The sequence below is a fragment of the Syngnathus floridae genome, chromosome 12 (genome assembly GCF_059516105.1).
Source record: "Syngnathus floridae isolate MCC-2025c chromosome 12, RoL_Sflo_1.0, whole genome shotgun sequence".
NCBI lineage: Eukaryota > Metazoa > Chordata > Actinopteri > Syngnathiformes > Syngnathidae > Syngnathus > Syngnathus floridae.
This window is the reverse complement of record NC_142424.1, coordinates 5819841-5844749: the sequence shown is the minus strand read 5'-3', so window position 1 is coordinate 5844749 and position 24909 is coordinate 5819841. Positions and strand designations below refer to the sequence as shown.

At 42.3% G+C, this 24909-nt stretch overlaps 2 protein-coding genes across 5 annotated transcripts in view; one reads left to right on the top strand and one right to left on the bottom strand.

Moving 5' to 3' along the window:
- Positions 1–24909, bottom strand: part of sppl3 (signal peptide peptidase 3) — a 50795-nt gene that overhangs the window by 9965 nt on the left and 15921 nt on the right. For 3 of the 4 annotated variants that reach the window (XM_088392889.1, XM_088392892.1, XM_088392891.1), the window contains one exon: positions 22287–22363. In XM_088392889.1, the coding sequence (XP_088249015.1) occupies positions 22287–22363 (77 nt within the window). Of the gene's footprint in view, positions 1–3082; positions 3668–22286; positions 22364–24909 lie in introns of those variants that run through there. The other variant, XM_088392893.1, reaches the window with a different exon arrangement.
- On the top strand, positions 7944–24883 carry gnaz (guanine nucleotide binding protein (G protein), alpha z polypeptide). The gene is made up of 3 exons (XM_088392895.1): positions 7944–8232; positions 17561–18791; positions 23112–24883. The coding sequence occupies exons 2-3, from the start codon at positions 18069–18071 to the stop codon at positions 23454–23456; spliced, it is 1068 nt and encodes a 355-aa protein (XP_088249021.1). The 5' UTR covers positions 7944–8232; positions 17561–18068; the 3' UTR covers positions 23457–24883.

Here is a 24909-nt window from a genome sequence, read left to right as displayed (position 1 = left end):
GGTGGTTGAAATCCATGTTTGACCAGACAGTTTAGTGCAATCGAAATTGTAGCACGGTTGTTTGAAGCCAGATTTGCACTTTGATGTGATTCGCTAATCCCTAAGTAAATTCATTTTGGGCCCAAGCCTCACCTCACAACACAAAACAACTCCTTTGGGGGGGGGAAGAGCCCGAGTGGCGTACAAATTGTGACACGAGCCTCAATAGACTGGTGGAAGAGTGGCCAGATTGCATCAGTGACGAATGTTGTGGTGATGATGAAGATGGTGACGGATAGCAGTGAGCCACTGCCGGCCAAACACAACAAAAACGCAAAAAGCGGCAACAACATTCGTTCCCCTCACATAGAAAAACTGTAATTTTGAAAATATAGGCTTCGGCCTTGTATCACAGGCTGCAATTACAAGAGCACAACTCTTGTTCCATACTTTCAATTTGAAATACTTATTTTAGTTCCTTTCGGCACAATATTCCAAGAGCCATTTAAACGCAACAAATTAGTCATGCTACGCTATCAGAAAGATGGCCTGAATATATTACAAACCAACAATGGCCGCTACTGTTAGATGTCTGTGTTCACAAAAGCGATTGGGTACATAGATTGAGTCAGCGTAACGTAAATGCATGTTCAAAAGGTCACGACAATATGAGACAGCACTAATGTTCCCTACGCATAGAATGTCGACATCAAGCCAAGTCTGCTGCTTCCTGAGCTGAGCTAGACAGAAAATAAGTTCAGAGCAAACGTGACTACAATTTAAAAATAGTAGTTTTTTTTTTTTAGTGGCACTGTTTATTTAAATGAATTCAGCAATTAAGTAATTTGAGTTTAATTGTATTAAATTAAACAAATGAATTCAACTCATCAAGATGAGCGATTTACGCAATAAATTAAAATACATTTATTCAATAAATGTGATGAACGGCCACATTTCAGTAGCTCGGGCAACTCAACTGGGTAAAATGGTAGTTTGAAATTCAACATTCTTGTCAAAGTGTTGACTAGAAAGGATTCTCTAAGGTCAAATGCTATTTTGCAGGATGATCTCCACGGGGGGAGGAGAAAAAAATCTTTGGTATCTGTTCTGGAATTTTAAGCAGCATTCCCAACTGTCTTATTTGTGTAAACAAAGTTGAGCGTCATTATTAAAATAAACAAAACCAAGGCTGCACGTAAAGATTTTTTTAATCAATTAATTCCATTAATTATTCTGTTGATGTCACTGATTTAAAAAACAAAAAAAGCCAAAATTCAAACCCAGGACTAGGGCTGCCACTAATAAATCTTTTTAGAATCAATTATCCCATCGATTACTCGGGTAATTGCACCCAAAAGATTTTCAGACATCTCATGAGTTGCCACGCATGGTTGCTGTTTGAATTTTTGGCCTACATAATATGTATTATTTCACATGACACATGAAGATGCACTATTACACAGCCTACAAGCATTTTAATCGAAATATTCACTGTAATTAGGTCTTCACATTCTGAATCACGTATAAATTCAGGCTACATTGCCACCATATGAGCAGCAAATATACTTGTGTGCATGAGACGAAAATGTATCAATTTGGGTAGGAGACTCCAAGCAGAAAAAGCGCAAGATCCAAAATGAACAAGCATCAAGATTGCTGCACTTTGTTCAGCGAGTAAATGTCACCGAAGGCTACAGCAAAAGATGGTGGTGTGACACATCACAGTGCCGGAGGAGTAAGAGTGGGACGGATGTGTGATGCTGAAAGTCCAATGATGTTCTGAGTGTGCCAGAGATGAAACAGGACAGACGAGGTGTGATTTCTTACCTTTGGAAAATGACAACTGCAGTATTTGAATAGAAACGACATGAACTGCTAGCCTATTGTGAATAGCAAGTATTTCGTGTCACACCGTTTTTTTAAATACTCCTTGAAGACGAAGACACAAATTTGGGTTGAGAGGTCCAAGGAAGAAACTAGTCCCTCTTTGCCACTTTGCAAAGAGCTCCAGGACACAACATTTAAATGATAAACACACTTTAGTCGAGACAAAAAAAATTAAAACTCTTGAAGGACCAGACTTGATTCTTACCCAACTGCCCTGGCAAACAAAACATTTTATTAGTGTTAATAAATTTGCATGCTTCATTGCGTCTTTCACTTAACTCTGTTGATCTCCATTAAGTTTGCACAAGGAGTCTGATAATATCAATTGGCAATAAAAGTGATGCAACAATATGAAAATGTCTCCACGCTCATTAAGCTGAGGGACAGCCAAACCTATGCAAAATCAGGTTTTAACAAGCAAATCGAGCTCATTTACACACAAAGTTGCTGAGCAAGTAAAACGCTCATTTTATGAGGGCCTCAGCAAAGCGGAGCGATTTTCATTCATGGGGTGTTTTGAATGATCACGTCATCTCCATCGGGTGTCAACATTCAAGATAGCTTCAGGTGCTCGGATTCCTATTCCCCACCTGTTCAAACCAATATGTGCGGCAACCTGTCGAGCACCACGCCGCGTGGGGAAAAAAAAGGGTGTCAAGTTGGGACACGATTGCCAATATACCGCAAATGGCTTTTAGCCCCCCACAAGCGGAGCCATCGTTATTATGTGGGGCTCGTCGATGAAAGCTGGCCCTCTCTCTCTCTCATCAGCTAAGGCTAATTTGTTTGCCCACTAATCAGCTTATCGCTCCCGTGCAACGTCACATCCCCCCCGGGGAATAGAAAAGCAACTCACGCGAAATCTGGATATAATATTCATAATCATGCAGTAACGCACAAACGTTCAGTCAGGTAGCTGGTGGGCTAGCTCGTTAGCATTCGCTCACAATAGCACCATTGGAATTGACCTCAGCTGAATGGCGTTAGCGCAGCAGCATCATTAGCCGCGGCCGGCTAACCACATTTATTTATCGGCTCTCACTAATACTACACCGGGTGACATACTCTCCACATTGGAGTGAATGCAAGATTGGTCGCTACGGGGCGGAGAAAGAAACGTTAACGTCCAAATGCGTATCACTGGCGATTGCCAGGAGCAACACGGGAGGCTATGTGGCTAATGCTAGCGGGTAGCGCGGTGCCCGTACGCACTCACCAAGACGAGTAGCCTTGCTCCGCCATATCGCCAACCAACAGTGGAGCTCCGCTCCTGCGGCTCACACGGATTGTGGTCCCCGGCGACGACCCGTTGGGACCTCGATCAAGAGGTGTGGGTGTTGGAGGGGGAAGCTCTTTCGGCGTTTCCCTCGTAGACCGTCGCTTTAACGGCTACTTGTCGGTGACAACATGGTGCTGCATCCCGACGGCAGCTAGCCGAGCCACTAGCCGAATATGGTGCACTTGGAGCGGCTCCGATGATGGGGGTTGCTGTGGTTAGGTGCACGAGACAAAAGCACCCCCTACCCCCAAACAGCAAGACAAATCGTTGTTTACGCTCGTCGCTTTTTCCCCCCCGTTGCCGTCCGTCACCCCCCAGCCGAGAAGGCTCGGTTTCCAGCGATGCTACACCCACTGTAAATCCATATTCAGCGCGACGTTGCCCGGATGAATTCGGCTGTTGCTCAAGTCTGCAGCCCTCGCTGTTATGGAAGGCGTAAAGGCTTTGTTGTCTATCCTAGAGTCGCGGGGGCGCGCACACTCGCCCTGCTGCGTGTGCACGCGGAGAGAGCTTTGCAAGTAGGACGAGCACTGGGAACGCTTCGATAGAGGCTTCTGGGCACCCGAAAGCCTCGCAAAAACAAAAACGGTTTCGTTTGCACTTAGAAGCGCCGCACAGGTTCAAACGCAACGCAATTATTTGGACTGTGACAACATAAAAAACAAAGCATATCCCTTTTTTTGGACATCAGATCTCCGGCGCAAAACCTGTGTATTTTGAAACGCCATACAAACAAAAAAATATGTACAGAGGACTCTCGCTCCGACGTTTTTATGTCATTGATGTCAATTCTCTTTAGGGTCGGTCAGGTCGGCTTCAGCAATATATAAATACATATAATGTGAAAAATTATTAATTGTAAAATAGGATTGGTGGACTGGGTGCAAGTGAACCAGCCTAGTAATCACTAGGACATTGGTTTATTACTTCTGACATATGGTTGACATATGGTGTTGGTGTCTCATTAAGACCTGTAATGAGTTTAATTCATGAAAAGTTTGGAGGAAAATATACAGGACTTTCGTGGATACTCATCTGACTAAGCTTTTATACACAGTGTAACGACTACTATGGCTTTCCAAAACAAAACATACCTATTAGGGCTTAGTGGTGGCAAATTGAGATGTGTCTGCGGATGGTGGAGATTGCATTGGAGTTTAGAGAGAGGTCAGTGGGATTCCCTGTATAACCCGAGAGAGCATGGATTACAGAAGTCTGCAGAGAGCTGCTTTTCTTGCAGATTATGCGCAATCTGTCCTGAGAAACAGAGTCACATCTATTCGGCATACATTCTAGATCAAGGGCTAAGTGAACATCTTTTTCCAAATTATACTCAACAATAGCCCTTTGTGATGCAAAACCCAAGTTTTGATGGTGGGGGGGTGGGGGGGGGGTAGCCTACCATGCAGGTTTTTGGGATGCGGGAGGAAACCGGAGTGCCTGGAGAAAACCGGTTTCCTCCCACATCCCAAAGAAAATGCATGGTAGGCTGATTGAGCACTCCAAATTCCCCGTAGGTGTGAGTTGTTTGTCTCAGTGTGCCCTACGATTGGCTGGCAACCGGTTCAGGATGTCCCCCACCTACTGCCCGATGACTGCTGAGATAGGGCCGGGCACGCCCGTGACCCCCGTGGGGACAAGCGGTACAGAAAATGGATGGATGGAAAAAAAACTCATTACCTATTGTTAGTCTTGTATGTCATTCAAAAAAAAAAAAAAAAAAGAAAACATTATTAGGGCTACTCAAATTATAGTACAATTGTCCAATCGTAAGCAAAATTAAGACATGTCTGCTATCTAGTGGTGATTGGTAATATTACAACTTAAAATGACAACTGCATGTTCAGCACCTATAGATTTGCATAACTGTGGATTTTTATTTTTTTCCACAAATTTGTCCTATTTTAGATTTTCCTGTCTTCTCAGGATTTGATTTCCACCCATTGAAAACTATTGAATGGTTACCATTTGGGGGGATTTGTTAATTTTTTTTATATATAATTATTTGAGTCACTCAAAGTTCATCTCATCTCAAATATTAAATTTGTATGCAGAATACTGCATGTTTTGTGTTTACCCCCCCAGCCCAAAAAGAGCTCCCAAAACACACAAAACATGATAAAAAAAAAGTAATTAAGTTAATGAGGACAAATTCGATGGAAAATTGGTGAACGATACGTCACACAGGATTAAGCAATGCCAGGCTGTACGTTCACATATGGCCACTAGATGTCAGTCTTTACATATCAACACAAACGCCATATCCTTTATTGATTTTATGGAAGGACCTCAAGTCTTATTAAGAGTTTGTATAAAATCTGCCAGGGGCCATACTACATGTGGACAGTTTATAACTGTTTATTATGATACATAATAAATTCAATTGTTGATTACATGTTTTGGGGCATAATTGGCAATTCAGACATTTTTTGTCACACAACACTTTACAAAAAAATAAAAATAAAAATAAGTCTTGTGCAGCAGAGGGAGACTGCACTTCCTGAACAGAAAGCCTCAAGCATTATTTGACGGCTCTTCGAATAAAATGGGATGGCATAGCTTAACATGTGACCAATGCATGCTTCCCAAGTCATGCACAGCTCGAGGAGTTGGTTGCACATCTTCGTAGAACTGTATGGCCTCATTGGTGCATGTGATGCCGTTCCGGTTATTACAACCAACACACAAACCTCACTTTGACATTTTTCCAAATTGAGGTCAGAGATATTATCACTGAGGAGTCGGCCGCTCATTTTCAATGGAGAAGAATGGGTCTGATATTCCATAACCGAGGCTGTGCGCCCTGTTTTGATACATAACCTTACAAAATTCTTCATTTCTCAGGCTAATTTAAAGCACCTGATTATACTTATTAACTGTTTAAAGGGGCAGGCAGACTACAGTGTCAGTATTGTTGCAGCTTTGACTGAGCTCCAAACCTTCAGATCATGTGGCTGTGAGCAGAGCAAAGCGTTGAGTACTCATGTCTTCTGTGAATTAGCTGCTGATTAAATTAGAAACCCGTTGCTGTTGCATCCTGGTCACAAAAGATCTTATCTCAAGTGAAAACTAGTCTGAACACGCATACCCTGCTTTCCTATCAACTAAAATAAGGGTCTGACACACTCGATTGCTTTGCCATAAACACAAACGCTTTAGGTTTTTGTGACCTTAATTATCTGTGTTTAGGATTCAATAGTTCTGGGAAAAAAAATGAACTCCTAGAGCCCTACGTGCAGTTTTTTTATAGTTACAGAAGGGTGTTTGCGCCGTTGTGGGTGTGAACACAGCCATGCACATTTTTGTAATAGTTAACGCTGCTATTTTAGTAAACAAGGTCAGCAAATTCTCACATACTATATGAATTGTTATATCGTGAAGAAGAGGCCTGATGGATCACTCGAAAGAGACTTCGATTTTCTCTTCGTCAGCTGTGGCGTAACCCTAACACCTATGGAGTACCAGGGGGGTCCACACCTCTTTAAAGACTCTCCCTCACCCCCCACCAATCGGCTCCAGGGTTCCGTGGGATCCGAGTGAGCAGACACTGTTAGCACGCCTGATATGAGGGCCTGATCAAAGCTGGCGCTTTCTGCCTGACCGATTTCCACAGGATTAAGGATTAGGGAGACAGGAAGCTGGGAGAGGCACACAGACAATCCGGGAGAGAGACACAAAAAAAAAAAAAAAAACAAGATGATGATGGTGATGGAGAGTGAAAACGTTGGCGGAGACAAAGAGGGGTCATGAGGCACTGGCAGAGAACATCTTGGGAAAAGAATGCAAGACTAAGGGCACATGTCAGTGTAAGGATGTACAAAAGAGTCCCTTGTATTTTCTGAAGAAGAACCCAATACAAGGTAATTCTACTGTACAACAAATGCTAGATTGTACTTAATCTGGAATGGGGTGGATGGCCGATCAAAATCCCGTTTAGGAGGCCTTAAATATTATCGTCGAGAGATTTCATGAAGACAAAAATCTTGAAATCCAACAGGCGAGCGGCGCTAAGGTTTAAATGGGAGAAGAAAAAGGGAATGTAATGTGAACAGGAAAAGAGCAATTAAGTAGGGGAAGTTCTATTTTTTTACGCTCACTAAATAAAACAACATTTGGAAATATGAAAGATGAGCAGCTGCCTCGAATTAGCAATAAAACGATTTGAAAGGCCACATCCAAATAATTTGCAAATTCTTCAGCGTTATTATAACATACCATCATCCCTTATTAAAATTCTGATTTCACAATTGAAAATTGACAACACACGTTTACGACGATATCGGAGCATTTTGCTTCGGAGAGGTTAAACGAGAAAAAATAAAAGGCCATTCACACCCTTTGGAAGATTATCTTATTTGCCTGCGCTTGTGTCAATTCCTGTTCCTGACCAATTGCAATAAACGAAGCGGCCTCCCTGTCACAGAGACAGTTGGCACGGAAACAGCACATTACACCATCGTCCAAACCTCCTCCCATTCTGCTGTCGTCATCACTCCCCTCCCCTCCCTCTCTCTTGCTAGTATGTTTTTTCCATCATTAATGAAATTACAAGCAATGGCAGCCTTAAACTTAAACACACACACCGCCACCTCCATCCAAACCAACTCTCCTTCCTAAATTTCATCACCGTAGCATTAAAATAAATCCAGCTCCATTTTCTCTCCCTTTTTCATTCTCTTTTAGTCTCATGATTTAATCCTGACCATTTCCCCCCTTCTCTCCCTTGCTCGCTCTCTATCCTTGCTGCTGACTCCTCCCTCCATTTCTGTCCTGTACTCCCTCTCCCTGTCTCTGACACACACACACGCACACACACACACGCACGCACACACATATACACGCCCTCCACCCCCATCGCTGCAGTGTCTCAACTGCCTTGGAGCAAACGAGAGGAGGATACTGACGTGTAAAAGCCACATTAAAGATAGAGACGGGCAATGTATGTGTGTGTACGTGTGTGTAAGTCATCGGGAACATGAGGAAGACACCAAAATGAAGACGTGCGAGTAAAAGGGTGGATTGCTCAGAGGCGTTCAGGGGGCTCATCTGCAGTATCCTTTGTAAACGGATGCTGGCTCGTGAACACGGTAAGGCTAACTACTACTCAGACTGCTGTTTTGATTTCGTTTCCTTTTTGGGAACGCGGTTAGGTAGGCCGATTGCGGGGCACCTGTGTGCGCGTTGGGTGTGTTTTCGCAAAACGGGCAAGGTGATGTTCAGAGATGACACCAAGGCAACCAGATTGTCCGGCCCCCTCCTCCACCCTGCTAGCTGTGTGCCAGTGGACAGTGCTATCATCTTGTTATTTGCATCATCACCAAAGAGCATCCTCCATCCTTAAGGATGCTTTTGTCACAACTGCGTGCAGAAATCTTAAAGTTGGCTTATGTAGGACAAGGGTGTGTGTGTGTGTAGGCCACTGGGGTTTGGAAATAGGAGAGGAATAGAAGAACCACATGATCAGGTGTTGGCTTCCAAAGACGCGAGCTGGAAAGGGACTAAATTCCTTTTTAGTATTGCCGGGACAGATTTGTAGGAGCGGCGTGGGACTGGCGCCGACCGCCGCTTTACGCCTGCGTTAAATCATCATTGATCATCGTTGAGTTGATTTAGGGATTGTGACGGCAAGGAGGGGAGGGGGGGTGGGAGTTTCAGCAGCCTTTCATATGTAGTAAATTTGATGATAATAATCGGTTTTGTACGGTATACTTGTGCTCCATGCCTGAGAGACAGGGAGGGAACCATTGCAGCTGAGAGGTGGGGGGGAGGCTTGGGGGGGTTAACAGTAAGGAGGCAGATGGGGCAGAGGGGCGGAGGTTGTGATGCTGCAGAGAGAAAGAAGGAAAGAAGGGAAAAAGGCCATTTGGATCGACTTGCATGTTAAAAAGAAAAAAAAATAGTACTTAAGGAAATGCTGGCTTCTTATCATGACAACGCACGAAGAGCGTCACCAGATGTCTCGGAATTAGGGTTAAAAAAATAAAATGGCTCAAGTCTACTGTGCTTGTCAAAATGGATCAGGAAGATTAGCTTACGCTCGCGTGGTTTGGGCTCGTCGAGAAAGGATAGGAATATTGATCAGTCTCTGTCTGACACATGGGCTTTTATAGCTCGCTGTTCTTAATCAAGTCCCTGTTCAAGGTTTTTTTTACAAGCCCCATTTTGGAGCTTTCCAGTCAGGTTTGTTATCCAAAATGTGTAACTCATCATTCGCTTGAGATGCATCTACCCCCTTCCCACCCTTCACTTCCATTTGATTGGTTCAATATGTCCGGAGAACATTAGCCATGTAGCAAGCTATGTGTGTTATTTGAAGCTTTAGGACTTTGTGTCACACCAATTACCGAGAGCAGGAAACACCGTGGGAAATAGTCGCGTGTGCATCTTTCGATATTTCCACCTGTTTGCTCACAGTCTGGTCACTGCTCGGAAACCCGACGGGAGGCCAAGCAAGGTCAAGCTCGCTGTGACAAAAGCTTTAATCAGCCCTGCAAGCTGCAGTAACATTTGAGTGGCTTTTATTTGCTAAACTGTTTACTTTTTGGCTTGTAATGTTTGATGGAGCGGGAGAAGCTGGATGTCTGAGGTCCAAAGTGTGTAAAATGAGTAAAGCTAAAAAATCCTCAAGAGCTTGAGGTTTTTTTTTTTTTCCATGCAAATGCATTGGGAATTAATTCCAAATCAAAATATTGGGAAAAATATTTTCATTTGGAATTAAAAAATATTAAAAAAAAAAAAACTTAAATAAATAAATAAATATTAAGATGTTCAATAAATATCACAGAAAATGTTAGTACTAAAACACTTAAATGATAAAACTATCAATGATAAAAAAAAGCCAAATATGGCTCTTTTCTTTTTTTTTTTGTTCAGTGTGACGATGTACTCCACAAACAAGTTTATCAACTTTTCCCAGTTGGGACCAACGTAAATAGAGGATCCCTTCTAACTGCTTGGTATTTGTGTTGCATAGAGTCAATCGACGTCGAGCTCCTGCGAACTGGTATTTCAGCCAATTACGATTGAATTACGGTTAGCCATTCCTCCGCGTTTCTTAGATTTGTCGGTTTCACCTAACTAACTTAACAAAAATTGCTTTTCCTTTCATTTCCTGCTAAGCACAATCAAATCATTACAATTCTCATGTTTAAATTTAGATTGCATTAACCAATGCTCCCAATGTCAAAATAGCTAAAAGCCAAACGACTCCCGTTCCTATTATTCCAAACACAACTGAACAATTGTTTTAACAAATGATTGAACATGTCAAAATATTGACCAAAACAAGAATTTGGATTGAACCGTTTCAGTAAGTGGAAATGCTATTAAAAATGAGTCCTCCATCTCAACTGTGCCGATGGCAAATGTTTGCCACAGTACGCTGTCCGTCAAATGAGCTGTACGCATATAAAAACCAGCGCGACTGTGACAAAAAATGACCTCCTTCCGACTCTTTTGTTACTTGCTTCTTTCGAGTCCAGTGGGTGACATAATGACTGGGGACAGCACAGGCAGATTTGATTTAAAAGGCACAAACAAAAGTGTAAAGGGACACGCCCAGTTGCCCACACACTGGGGACACCCCTGTGGCACTTTTACATTACCAAGCCAAGTGCTAAAAATGTTATCATTCAAAATTGGTGATAAGCCCCACTACAGTTGAAGTGTCGTACGGCTAATTTGTCCGCTATTTAACGTAAACTGTGGATATTAGCGCCACTCTGATTCGTGCTACAGCGGTTGCTCACTTTACGACATTTTGACAAATAGTGCAGAATGAACCGGTTTGTGGAGCAGCATAAGAATCAAGTTATATCAGCAAATAACGTTAGCATACGTTAGCAACGGCGTATTTCGGCTACAAATTTACGTTACGTTTTAAGTTATGTCCTCGTAACTGAGGACCTCTTGAACTCTTACGTCGGACAATGTAAGATTTATTAATTAAACTAATTACAAAATGTGCTTTGCATGGAACTCGTTTGGACTCGATAATACCAACAATGACACTGAACTATTGTCTTCGAACGAGACAATGCTGACATTCAGCTGCTTCGGCACTGGTGTTTATTTATTTATTTATTTTATCCTGGCCAGGTTATTATTACCTGGCAACATGTTCTTTGGGAGCCAATTCTCTTGCGCAGGCAATGACATAAGGAGGACTAATAAATATCTTATGAGTCTGTGTTGAATCAAACCCATTTTTAAGGCCGGGGCTTGAAGCAGCTCTGCATTCTTCTTTGGTGTTGTAAAAAACAACATTTGCTCGACCCGCTTCTTTCTTTCTCCTTTGACCTCCATCTCTCTGGCTCATCTATGCCCGGCACCACATACAGGAGCCCGTCTGTTTCCCTTCTGAAGGCCAACAAGTGAACGGGCCTTCACTTGCTGCACTCAAATGTGAGAGGGCAGAGTAAAAGGGGGAGGGGGCAAACAGACCAACTTTGTGTTCCCAATGCACACACATAACAGTAGTCATATGACAACAAGGAGGCAGTGGAGAGGGAGGGGAGGAGGGGTAATGGTGGTAGTGGGTTGATGATGCGACCCGCAGGCGAGAGATGTAGCTGTGCACTGAAAGCAATTATAGGTAGTATGTGTATTGTGTTCACTTACACATAGAACTTTATGAATTCTACACAGAGGGGTCGTAAAGGTCAAAGACAATCTGCTCCAGGGTCAAACTGCCATTTTAGTAAGAGATGGGCGAGTATCATGTATCAGTATCGGTGCCGATACCAGCCTCAGTATCAGTACTTGCAACAATGGTGCCTTATTGAGACCCTTTTCCAATTGGGAACTAAAAATTAGAAAATTTTGTAGAAAATTGCCGTTAGCCTATTGTAATTTCAAGGAAATATAAAAATATAAATAAATATAAAAATATAAAATGTTAAAATATAAAATATCGAAATATAAATATAAAAAATATAAAACTATATATAACAATATGTATAAAAATATACAAAATTATTAAAATATTCACACTGCCATTGAGTGCAAACTGACCCCATGTTGCCTGTACAAAAAGTCAAGCCAACAAACCACCATCAGTAACTCACCACTGTAGTACAACAGCAAAACAATAAAACACTCAGTACTAACTTTAATGGCCATGACTATTCCAGAGCTTCCACCATGAATGAGACTCAAGCAGTAAATATGTGGTGTCTACATGAGTCCACCTTGTGCCATCCTTTTTTCTTGCAGCCTGTGCACAAACACGCCATTCTCAACCCTAGCTGGCCTCGTGACTCAGTGTGACTTGCTAGATTGATGAAAGGGGAACGCAGCGTCAACAACGTTAAACAAGGCATTATTGCAAACAAGAAAGCTCGCCCTCCCGCCACCAGCATCCCGTCCCTGCTTTTAAAACGGCCCACTGTTTTGGGAAAAGAACAGTGCCCGTCATTGTTTTCCATAATGAATGAGTTGCATCCCCACGTGTGCACACAGGCATCCATTTCTTCAGTCTGCTTTTAACGTTGCATAACCGACACAATATTAGGTACATGTACACCTGCTAATCCTATCCCAACCCTTACTTGACCAAAAAAAAAACAAAAAAAAAAAAAAAAAATCAAACAAAAATTGCACTGGGGGCTGTGCAATAAAATACTGAGTGCCCCAACTTCACAAACGCTCAAAACTAAATTGGTTTATGCCAATTTCTTACGCTGGCTGCACAGGCGCCTGCTTACAAAAACAAGGCTCCAAGTGTTTGCAAATTTTACAAGTACATAATTAAAAAAAAAAATTATAATACTTGGAATCAGGCTTTGAGGCTAAATTCCACTTTTGGGTGGTCTTAATGATGATTTTTTGTCAGCTATGGAAAATTATTTCAAAGAATCTCACTATTCAAAGCTATTTTCCCCAAATAACAATTAAACATTCGGCCTTTATTTACGCTGCATTGCATTTTGTCCAGAAAGCTAAATCCAGCCGAGACTAACATTAAGCAAAGCACTTAGATTTGCTGCGATTATCAGGCACGAATGAATCTATGTTGATTAAAGAAGCTTTCAGAATAAATTAACAAAATAATCCACCAGAACAAACCCTCACGCTTTTGTATTTTCACAGCAGATTGTTTTTTTTTTAATTAAAGTTTCATCTTCCATTAGAGGTTACTCACATGCTACTATAAAACAAATTCATGCTTTTGTTGGCCAAGTTAAATTGAATAAACACCAAAATCCAACCTTTGTTCACTCTGAATTGTAAGGTGTCTGACAACTCTGCATTATCCAAAGTTTTGAAATTTGATCTCATTCTCATAAAACTCCCAACATGATGCTTTAGTAGTAGAATGGGACTTGTGGGGGTACTTTGGAGCCCAATTAAGTACGTCTTAATAGCTGCAAAAGAATCAAAACGTAAACTTGCACAAAGTGTCGGATGGTGCAGAAAAATCGTCTGACCTATATCTATTCTAATTTTGATGTTAAGTGGGCCCAACACGCAGCTCTGAGTCATCACTGCCAAGCAGGCTTTCTAGCTTGGGAGTGCTTGTACATGTTGTGTTCCTCTGAGCTCCGCACGGTAAAGCATACATTATGCTCATTAGCTGCAAAATAAGGCATCCCGCTTGTGTTTCAATCAAACAATGTCTGTGTTCCAATCGGGGATGACACCGATCAATCATCCGGCGGGTGGAACCATAAAATTGACTGTTTGCTTTTTTTGTCCCAGATTCCAGCGTGCACTTATAGAGCAATAACTCTATACAGAGACAGATAATTATAAGTTAGCACGCCGCTAAATTGCAAAGCTTTTTGCCTATATCATTTAATATCAGTGTAGCATGTCAGCAAAGCTTGATGTTTATTTCCAAAATGAAAAATTAATGGATTCCCTCTGTTCGATTGCAAAAGTACGCCAATCTCTCTGGTGTTTGTCGGCTCCTAATTAGAGGGGCCGCTTCGCTACTCGCCGGCCGAGCATAACGAACAGCAACGTTCAATACGCAGCGCTCGGAAAGAAATCAAATTGTGATTTATTGGAATGAAACACGATGAAATGAAGCTGCGCATTTCTTGTTGACTGTTGTTCAGCTGCAGCGCCCGGCTTGTTTAAACTGTCAACAGTGCGAGCCGCAGATGTTAAAAATCACTTTGAAGTTTCACAAAACCCTGAAAGTCACCTTGACTTCTGCGTAACTGTAACACTAACATACGAAATATTTCACACAAACATGAGCTTATCTGCTCCGCCATGCGTTCGATATCCTCATTTGAATTTACCATTATCCCTTCAGGAAAAGCCGGTCGGCTGTGTTTATACTAAACAGGCTTACGAGTCACCTTGTGGCGGCTGTGCAACGTGGAAGACAAGCGTAGTCGAGCGGAGCGAGCGAATTGATCGTGCTGCGCTAATGCGTTGCTCGTTCATCACGTATACATTAATAATGTCCCTCCAGCAGTGGCTCGTCTCACTTAAGAGGCCAGATTTCTCTCACATGGCTTCAGGAATTCTTTATCAACTGAATAATTACATGCTGTTGTATTTTCACTGGCGGAGCTAGGGTTTTCTTCCTGGGAGGGGGGCCATGAGAGGGGCCTTCTAACTCCGCCAGTGATTGTTATTGTTATCTATCACAAAAGTGCAACATTTTAGTTGATATAAGATTAAGTCATAATTTTCCACTATTGGACACAAAGTTCTCTCACTAACCCCTTTCTAAAAGATGCTGTCAGGTGGAGTATAGCGAGTAGCGAGAAGCTAGCTCGCGGCTATTCAAATGATTATGATTAAATGACATGTGAGCGCTTTTCTATGTGAGCCTGCTCTGTGCTCGCCACTGCAAAGCCTTCTTGTCAAATATCTCCACAAGTACGATAGGGATAACCCTGCCATTGTGAAGATGTCAGCGGATGGTGCCAAGCAAAGTTAGAGCGGGCCGTCCAAACCCAGAGACAAAGGAAGTACAGTCATCTAAAAGTCACACACTTCCTCTGTGCCCAACTGGTCTAAATACCCAAACGTTAAATGCCAGTCATCCCATTTGTTTACTTGAACAGCGGAACATTAAAGTTGAACACCCCGCTGGTAATACAATTGACAACTCAGTAAAAATGAATGAAAGGATTTTTCTTTGTGACCTTTTTGCAGCCGTATTTCAAACTATCACGGTGGCGTCAAACAAGACGTCAGGGTATTGTGTTAAATTCCAGTCAAAAGCATTAAAGGATTATTTCACCTTTTTTTTTTTTACTTAACATATTTCAAAGGTTTTATGTGTTGTGCGTGTATCTGTCACAAAGTGTCAGCATACATTATCAGTTCAGCACCTGTGAAATATTTTTTTTTCATAAAGTTATTCTAAAAGATGCCCTGATGTCCAAAAGCGTTTGTTTGGCTAACAATAGCTGAAACACTTTTATGCTAGTTGCAGCTTGAGCGCGGAAACATTCTAACATTTCCTCGAGGCAAATGATTTGAAAATACAAATAAATCAAATTGTGTTCGACCTTTGACTTTGTACTGAAATGATTGCCGCGCTAGCATATTTCCCCCACTGGATGCATGAACACTGCATGCCCTATAGCGCAAGTCAATGCTAACCGGAACAAATCAAATGCAAGCCTGCGACTGTGACGCCTCATTCATCAACACACAACACGATGGATAAAACCTGTGCTGTTCATTTTTCTCCCTACAATTATATTCATTCCTAAAAAGAAAAAAAATACATTTTACATGGGGACTTATCGCTAATGCCGATGCACATTAGCAGGATTGCACCAGATGTGTCCGCTTCAGTAAACCATCCTGCTATACTGTACGTTTTTTTTAACCAATATAATTCTTGATGACCTAGTTTATTTACTCACCATCATATGTTTGTGTACATATTTTGACATCCACCAACCAGTCATTTAGTAGCCATTCACTGCTGTAGGGATAAACACATGCTTTGAACAGCAGATTGGAAAATTGTATGTAAAAAAAAAAAAAAAAAAAGTAGGTTAGCTAAATTACCACCTTGTCATATTACCTAAGCACTCATGATACATTAAGACGCCTGCCTGCCAACACCTGCTATTTATTCCTCACCAAGCTGTCCAATTTACTTCTGAATTCCATAATTGACAATAGTAGTGGATGTGACAGTCTGCAAGACATGTGAAATGGTGTCAGCAATGATGCGTGTTAGCATTTTGTTGTTAAGGTCAGCACTGTGCCAACTTTTAATGAGGATATGATGAAGGTCAGCATTTTCTTTTTTCCTTTATAGTTGTTTGCACTCTTGGCAATGTATTCTCTTACAATTATCTAATGTGGTGCAACTTCAAAAGCTGAAGAAATGCAGTTGCTGCAATTTTTTTTTTTTTTTAAAGGATTTTTTTTGCATAGCTTTAACATCTGTGCCTGTCTGTCATTGAGTGAATAGAATCAGGTGCCTGAAGCTCGAAAACCAACTTCTCAACTTGTGTGGATATGCTCTGTTGCAGTTTATAGGTAGGCAAAGATTAAGTCTGCCAAAAAAAAAAAAAAAAAATCGGGCCAAAGCATGATTTCCCGTTTATGACTCTGCCAATAGAGAACAGCCTGTCTCATTACAGAATATACCGATTTGCCCACAGGCCATCCCTGCACCAGCAAAGCAGAATTATATTAACATCCTAAAATATATTACACTCCAATATTTCTTAAGAAATAAACCTCTAACTCCCAACTAATATAAACTGCAAATAACCAAAATGAAACTAGATCTCATAGAAAATATTTGTGCTTTCCAATAATCCCAGTGCTGCTGGATAACATCACAAAAGTCTGCAAGCGGAGCAGGCTGGCTTCATTGCTTCATTAAAGTGTGGGAGGCACCTGTCATTTTCCCTCAGGACAGTAAATAAAGAATTTTTACCTGACTGCAGTCAAAAAACAGCAGACAATATCCAGAGGTGTACATGCTGTTTTCTCAAAAAGAAACTCGTTTTGCAAAGCTGCTTTTTCCAGCCCGTGTTTCGACATAGTATCTCTGACCTTGATCGTGTCTTGTGTATTTGTGGCACCAACCAGTCAATGTTTTAGAGCATACAGCCATTTAAAAAAAGATCGTTTATAATCTTAGCGTTACTTCCATGATGAGAATCTTCAAAATGATCCAAATCTGTGTATTAGTGGAGCGGAAAAGTGCCAGGACACGTGTTTCACCAAGCGACACTGGCAGAGCTAGAGGGGGGCCTGCGGGGGCACTGTCCCTCCCGGAAATATGCTTGAAACCCCCAGATGCCAGACCAGATAATTAGCTTCTGGGTTTTCCAGTATTGCGATTTTTCAGGGATTTTTTGTTTCCACATTTCCCATGTAATGAATGCCTTCCACAGTTAGCTAATTAATACCGTGATGAACCAATCTCTCGTGGAATGTAAAAATTCATATCTTTTATCTGTTGTGTTTTACCAGACTCTAAGAAGAATTTGCAATCCTGTGAAGATAAGTCTCACTCTGGGGTGGATGATTGCGGTGAGCTGACTGGGAGGAGGCAACACAGGAGCCATGCGGGAATGGAGTGAGAGAATTTTCCCGATCGCACCCGTCAAGCCCAAACACTTCTTCCACTGACATAAGCCGAAGGTAGTCCGCCTTCCTCCAGCGATTCTCCTCGAGGGGAGCCCCTGCTATGATCCCCATCTCCCTCGGCTTCAGCAGGCAGTCGAACCTCAGCGCAAGGCACTGTGTGGGCATCCCACAAGTCTGGGTTTTGCCCACACGGGACTCACAGACTGCCCCGGAGGAAGAAGAATGAGACACTTCTGAGTCACTCATTTCTGCGGAGGCTCTTCTGTGACGTAGCACCTTCTACCGACAATCCTCGACCCCCTCCAAAGTTCCCATCACTTCTTCTCTGCAATTAGTTCACCCGTCAAGCGTCAGCACGAGTTCCTTCGCGCTCACCACGTGGTGGAGGACCATGGGATGCCGTCAGAGCTCGGAGGAGAAGGAAGCGGCTCGGCGCTCGCGGCGAATCGACCGCCACTTGCGATCGGAGAGTCAGCGGCAGAGACGTGAGATCAAGTTATTGCTGCTGGGCACCAGCAACTCCGGCAAGAGCACCATCGTCAAGCAGATGAAGATCATCCACAGCGGTGGCTTCAACCTTGAGGCCTGCAAGGAGTACAAGCCCCTCATCCTGTACAACGCCATCGACTCGCTCACCCGCATCATCCGTGCCCTGACCACCCTCAAGATTGACTTTCACAATCCCGATCGCGCCTACGACGCTGTGCAGCTCTTTGCCCTCACGGGGCCGGCGGAAAGCAAGGGAGAGATCACTCCGGAGTTGCTGGGAGTCATGAAACGCCTCTGGGCGGACTCTGGGGTCCAGGAGTGTTTTCAGCGATCCAATGAGTACCACTTAGAGGACAATACCGCTTACTACCTAAACGACCTGGACCGCATTTCTGCGCCCGAGTACATCCCGACGGTGGAGGACATTCTGCGATCCCGAGACATGACCACTGGCATTGTAGAGAACAAGTTCACCTTCAAGGAGCTCACCTTCAAGATGGTAGATGTAGGCGGACAGCGATCCGAGAGAAAGAAGTGGATCCATTGTTTCGAGGGCGTGACAGCAATCATTTTCTGTGTTGAACTGAGCGGCTATGACCTCAAACTCTACGAGGACAACCAGACGGTAAGAAAAATCAATTGTAAAGCTCCGCATACAGACAGGCATAGATCATAATTATAAGAAGGTCAAAGTATCCATGGATCCAGAACTCAGAAGGTAAGGCCATCCTAATTCCTCAGCAAGACTATTACGAACATGGAAAGAAATGGAAGGCACACTTAAGTGTCTCTGACTGAAGAAGACTGCATTATCTCTTTCTCATGGTTTGGGAATTTAAGCAATTCCCTTGCCATGGTATATCTATTTCCTTCTTGAGATGTTTTGGTATGCTGAGGTCGTTAATGTTTGGTTTAACTGCCTTTTTGGGAGGCGATCAACAATGGCTACTATTTCAGTTTTTGGACAGGATCACCTAAGGGCTCAGCTATTTTTAGAATTCCACAAGCATATTTTATTTCCTAAAAGGTGTCCGTACCCAAAGATAAGTAACACACGAGGCTGTGGGTCCTAGAGTGAGCTAAAAATGCATAGATAAAAGTTGAACAAAAACAGATTGGAACCAATTACGAGACCAGGTTAAAAATAGTCTGTGGAGAAAAATCCAGTATGGTGTTAATTGAGTTCACAGAATCACGTGTGAACATTTTACCTGTGAGATTTAACAGGTTGCAAAGGCTCTTGTATCTCATTTGGGAGTTCACAAGTCCTTGGAATGAAAAACAACTACAATTTTCAGACTGCTAGCTAGAGAGCAACAAAGTATAGATTTCTTGTTAGCTTACAGCAATCGACAAAATAAAACCAGGGTCTCTATTTTAGTGCACAGACACATGTCATGGACCCAAACTATCAAGATAGAAGGCGGTCTCAAACAAACAAAAAAAACATCAGCTGTGCTCACACCCACAAAAGCGCAACCACCCCTTCTATCAAAATACCGCCTGCGTGTAAGAAAATGAGCAATGATGGAAAGAATTCAAGCAGTAGAGATAAGTCCACTTTTCAGCCTCAACATTTGCTCCGCGCTGGTTTCAATATGACAAAAATAACCGGAAGCCCCCAAATAGTTTTCTTCAGCGAACATTCCATTTGATGATTCTAAGGAATAAAAATCTGAGCTGGAATTGCCAAACTACAAACCAATCGGCTTACTATGACAAGATATATAGTAAGTGATGGATCGAACGGATCTGAATTAAGCTCGACTCCAATCCATTTTAACGTCTACCCTGCTAATAAAGAAACATTCCCCTGGAAGGAAATTTTGATGCACCAAATCACGCAAGGCTTAAAACACACCATAATTACTGTACATTTACCCATCAACCCATTCCCAGTTGCATTTTCCCTGTCCCATCCTTGTCCTCATAATGAATCGGTTTCCGTGGTTACCGTTGCCTAGCAACAAGCCAGTCAAATGCTCCTAATCCTGCAATGTTGACAGTGAGCTGTGACTAGGGAAAGGAGGATGAGAAGGAAAGGGGAGAGGGGCGGGGGGGGGGGGGGGGGGGGGGGGGGGGGGTCCTCCAACAAACAGCATCACAGGAGACAATACGTGTTGATGTACAAAGGTGTGTCAGAAAACTTCCAGGACTAGGATATAATTGAAACACAAATCACAAACTAGAAGATTGCCCCCTTTTGAAGTAATCCCCCCGGAGTTTTTCACACTGCATCTATCACCGCGTAGCCTCAACCCATCCTTGTGTCTACACAGCCACGCGACAGGAAACACACTCCAAATGAAAAATTTGGGTGCAGCGCCGCTGCGAGGACCGACAGCACATCCGATAAGAGAGGTGTGGCGCCGTGATTTCACAGCGAGAATTGCTGTACAGAATACGACACGGAGACAATGGAGAACAATCTGATCATCGACATGCCCCGGTGTTGCTCGCTCTGAAGAAGATTTAGCATTTTCAACAATGTTAAATATGATTCAAATACAATCTAACATAGACATATAGTTGATTTTATATCATGTCTTCTTATTTTAATCAAAGTCAGGGATTCCTGTTGGAAGTCCAAACGTGTTCATTAGCAATCAGTGCCAAAAATAGCCAGGCCGCTATTGTCCCTTCATTTCCTCATGCCTTGCCCTTTGGCCAACGCCTTTACTTTGTTCCTGGAATGAATTTTCTCTCTGTAGACATTGTTGGTTAACTGTTAAGGTCCACACTAGAAGACAGTCCTGGAACTTATCTGACACACTTTGCGTACTCTGCATGTGTTGTGCGAAGGTGAGACCAGGTGGGGGATGGGGGAGCTGAATGAATGCATGAAATTGCTGATGCCGAGCAAGTCAACGTAGCAATGGCGAGCTAGCTTAAATAGGTACGAACGATCCTCTCCGTTAGCTAGATGTCGTCAAAATGAAACATTCCCAAAAGCGGTGACATTATACATGACACAGACTGCCCCTATCACAGGCACACAAGCGGATGTCTGCTCCCGTCTCAAATCGGGCACTCAGACATAGATTAAAACATGACCGAGTTCTAAGGGAACCGATTACAACAGTATCATGCAATCAAATTGATCTTATGACATAATAGCGTCTACTCGACCCTCAAAAAATCCAATGGCTGAGGTTTTGAGACTGTTGTATAACGCTGTGGCAGCAATTCACAGACACTATCCAGTGTACAGATGGCACCGACCCGAAGGGGGGGGGGGGGGGGGGGGGGGGAGTCGAGGCGGCGATTTGCCGACTTTGAAAGTACATTGAGTCGTAACAGACGCGTATTCCACGATACTTGGACAAGGGGTGTGAACGCAACACTTCTAGTGCCAAAGACTGCTAATGTAAGAATATTTTTTTCCAGCCTTGGGCCGAGATACCAAGCATAGCGATGTGCTACCTAGAAACTGTCGTCTATTGACCAGCCGACAATAAATCATCACTTTCATGTGATAAAAGATATGAAATGGGGTGCTTTTCTCAAAGAAAGCTTTTGGTGATTATGTAATGAAGCGCCATGTGCCAAGAACAAAAGAACACAAATTGCTGGATGTGCTCCATCGTTAGTCTTACTATCTTTTTTTTTTTTCCTTTCTGTGAAAATGAGAGCGTTATGTTAGGATGAACTAAGGTAATTCACATGGATGCCATCTGGCATGCGATCCCTGTGGTGAAAATGCAAGCTCGGCCAAGCTTTACTATTACATATATACGGCAACATGGTAAGCGGAACTGATTTGTACTTCTTGGTGTTTTTTTTTTTTTTTTTGGAGGTGTAGGCTTGTTTTGTCAGTGAAGCTCAGGCAAGCGATGCCGGTCTCCATTGTACGACGCAACATTACAGAGCCGTTATTGTGCTGGTAAATACTGAAAAGAACAAACGAGTTGTATTTAGCGGTCGGTGATTTTGAGGCGGGATATGGATTATAAACCCGATTTAAAAATAAGATTCGCAATGCGTTTGCAGTTAGTCCATGTAACAGGGATGATTTGTGAGACTTGGGAAAAGAAATTCAGTTTTTCTGTAATTTTCCATTATTAGATTGTGTCTAATGAAGAGTGTGGTAGATGTATATGTATGAGTTAAAATTGCTTACTGTCTAACAATTGTAGAGGACAGGTGGAAAGACGAGAAGCTTCCTGGGCTCAGGTTGTCGTCTCCTGTTTGGATCATCTGCAAGGTGGAGGACAGCCGTCGAGTGGCGTTAGACTGTTTCGTGTATATTATACTGTACACTGTACAGTGATAAGTGACCAGATCTTTTTGATACAGTTTGTGCTATATAGGTTAAAATAAAAGGCGATTTTTTTTGGTTCAAATTTCACGACATTTAACAAAATATACTGAACAAGTATCATCTTAAATGTTAAAAACGGAAAAATGTGTAAATTCAATTAAAGCTGTGGATTAAAATTCCGATTAATAGTTCTTTTCTCCTTTCCCTTTAGTCCACCATTTTTTTTTATTTCCAGGATGTGCAGATCTTGTGATTTGCTCGGAGCATTGTGTTATTCCTGTATACTTTGAAACAACAGCCCTCTCCATCTGACAAGGTCCCAGTCACAAGCTGCTGGCCTGTCGCCACATGCCAGCAGCCGCCATTCCGTTTTTTTCTTTCTTTTCGACTTCATGTCCAACATCACATGACGTTAAACTTTATGAGGACAAACGTATGCATACGTGCTTATTGCTTATCAACGGCAATTGATATAATTTTCCACCATGTGATTTCGAGCGGGCAAAGTGGCTATATAGATCCGTATCTGACAACAACGGTATGACTGCAGGCTATCAGATGCTTCATGTAGGATCTTTTCAACCCTCTAGGTAACTTTAAATGATACTATAGATTCAGTAAATTAATAAAAGAGATCAGGGTCAGATTGAACTGCTGGTCTGATTCCCTTTTTTGCCTTTGCAGAGCCGAATGGCCGAGAGCTTGCGTCTCTTCGACTCCATCTGCAACAACAACTGGTTCACCAACACTTCACTCATCCTCTTCCTCAACAAGAAGGACCTGTTGGCTGAGAAGATCAAACGCATTCCCCTGACAGTCTGCTTCCCCGACTACAAGGGCCAGAACACCTACGAGGAAGCCGCCGTCTACGTTCAGCGGCAGTTTGAGGACCTCAACCGCAACAAGGAGACCAAGGAGATTTACTCGCACTTCACCTGCGCTACCGACACCAGCAACATCCAGTTTGTGTTTGACGCTGTCACGGACGTGATCATCCAGAACAATCTCAAGTACATCGGGTTGTGCTAGGACTCGACGTTTGGTTGGCGGGTGGGTAGTTGGTTTAGCTCGCCGATGAAGTGCAAGAATGACAGGAAAAAAAATGCAAATGAGAAAGGAAGGACGGTGAGGATTGAAATGTTTTAGTGGGGACAAAGATGAGATTTTTTTTTTTGCACCGAATATGCAGACACCCACACAGATAAACACCTTTTCTGTTTTGCTCACACAAGATTAAGACGTGGCAACACTGGACATGTACGACAGTTTCCCCACCTGCCTGCCAAACAGAAGACAAAATACTCGCCGGGTGGCTTTTTTGTTCATTTTGTCTCAATTATTTTGTTTGCCTGAGGACATTTAATGCTGCTTTACAGGACACATTGAAGGCAAAAATCAAGGTTGTATTTGGGGATTTCTTTTTGGTCACTTTTAACAATGAGAGTTAGTGAAGGAGCTTGTGTCTCGAGTCGGGAAGCAAAATGTGGGTAGGCATGATGTCACAGGGTCTTTGCCTAAAAGAAGAAACTGCCACAGTTTAAAAAAATATTTTCTAAGCACTATTTCTGTTCTTCTCCACCAAACTCTATAAAGGCTGTTCTGTTCCTCTTTTTGCTTTTTTGTGCATTGAAAAAAAAAATATGTATGACAAACCTGCCTTTTATAGCAGGCCACTGACTTACCAGGAGTGTTAGCGTCAAGTGTTCACCATGATAATTCTACTTTCCAGCAAAGACGACAAAAACAGTGCCAAGATCAGTTTGTAAATAAAACATTGATGACAATTATTTTTTTGTTTTGTTTTTCTGGGGGAAAAAAAATTACCTTAAAACATGCATGATTTTGTTACTTTGGGATACTACTCTATTTTCTTTGGAATTTTCTTTCTGTTTTCTTAGGTTTGCAAAATATATTCCCAAAAATATATATTGAAGTCAAACACTGTGTAAGATTGTACAGCTGTCAAGAGAGGAATCTATTGAAGAGTTCTATCGGGGATGCTACGCTGGTTTAAAAAAAAAAAAAAAAAAAATGATGATGATAGGGTCAAGTCTCATTCGTGAAAATGAGAAAAGGAAAAAGGACAATGGAAAAATGTGAAAAAGACGACGCAAAGTTCAATCTTCCTTGCATTCTCTAAGTGGAAATTGTCCAACAGTTGGTATGATGTGTAAATATACTGTCCGGTACACTCTTTGTCAAAACAAATAATAATAGTGGTTGAGTTGGGAGGACTGCAAGAGACAAAGAGAGAAAGAGAGCGAAAGAGAAGGAGAAAGGGGAATTCCATTTTGCTCCTCCTCTTTACCCTTCCTTTCGGTTTATGATGTGCCAACAACCGAGCTAAGGGCTTCACGCTTGACTTTACAGGATGTCCACTTTGAGAAAAAAAACCCAATACAATTAAAACGAAATGAAAAAGGATAACTACAAATAAAACAACTTATGCAAATTTTCATGGTGTTGTAACTGTGTTTTTTGA

Coding starts and splice junctions, on each gene's coding strand:
- gnaz (XM_088392895.1), top strand. CDS start 18,069: ATGGGATGCCGTCAGAGCTCGGAGGAGAAGGAAGCGGCTCGGCGCTCG. Junction 18,792..23,111: donor TCTACGAGGACAACCAGACG/GTAAGAAAAATC, acceptor TTGCCTTTGCAG/AGCCGAATGGCCGAGAGCTT.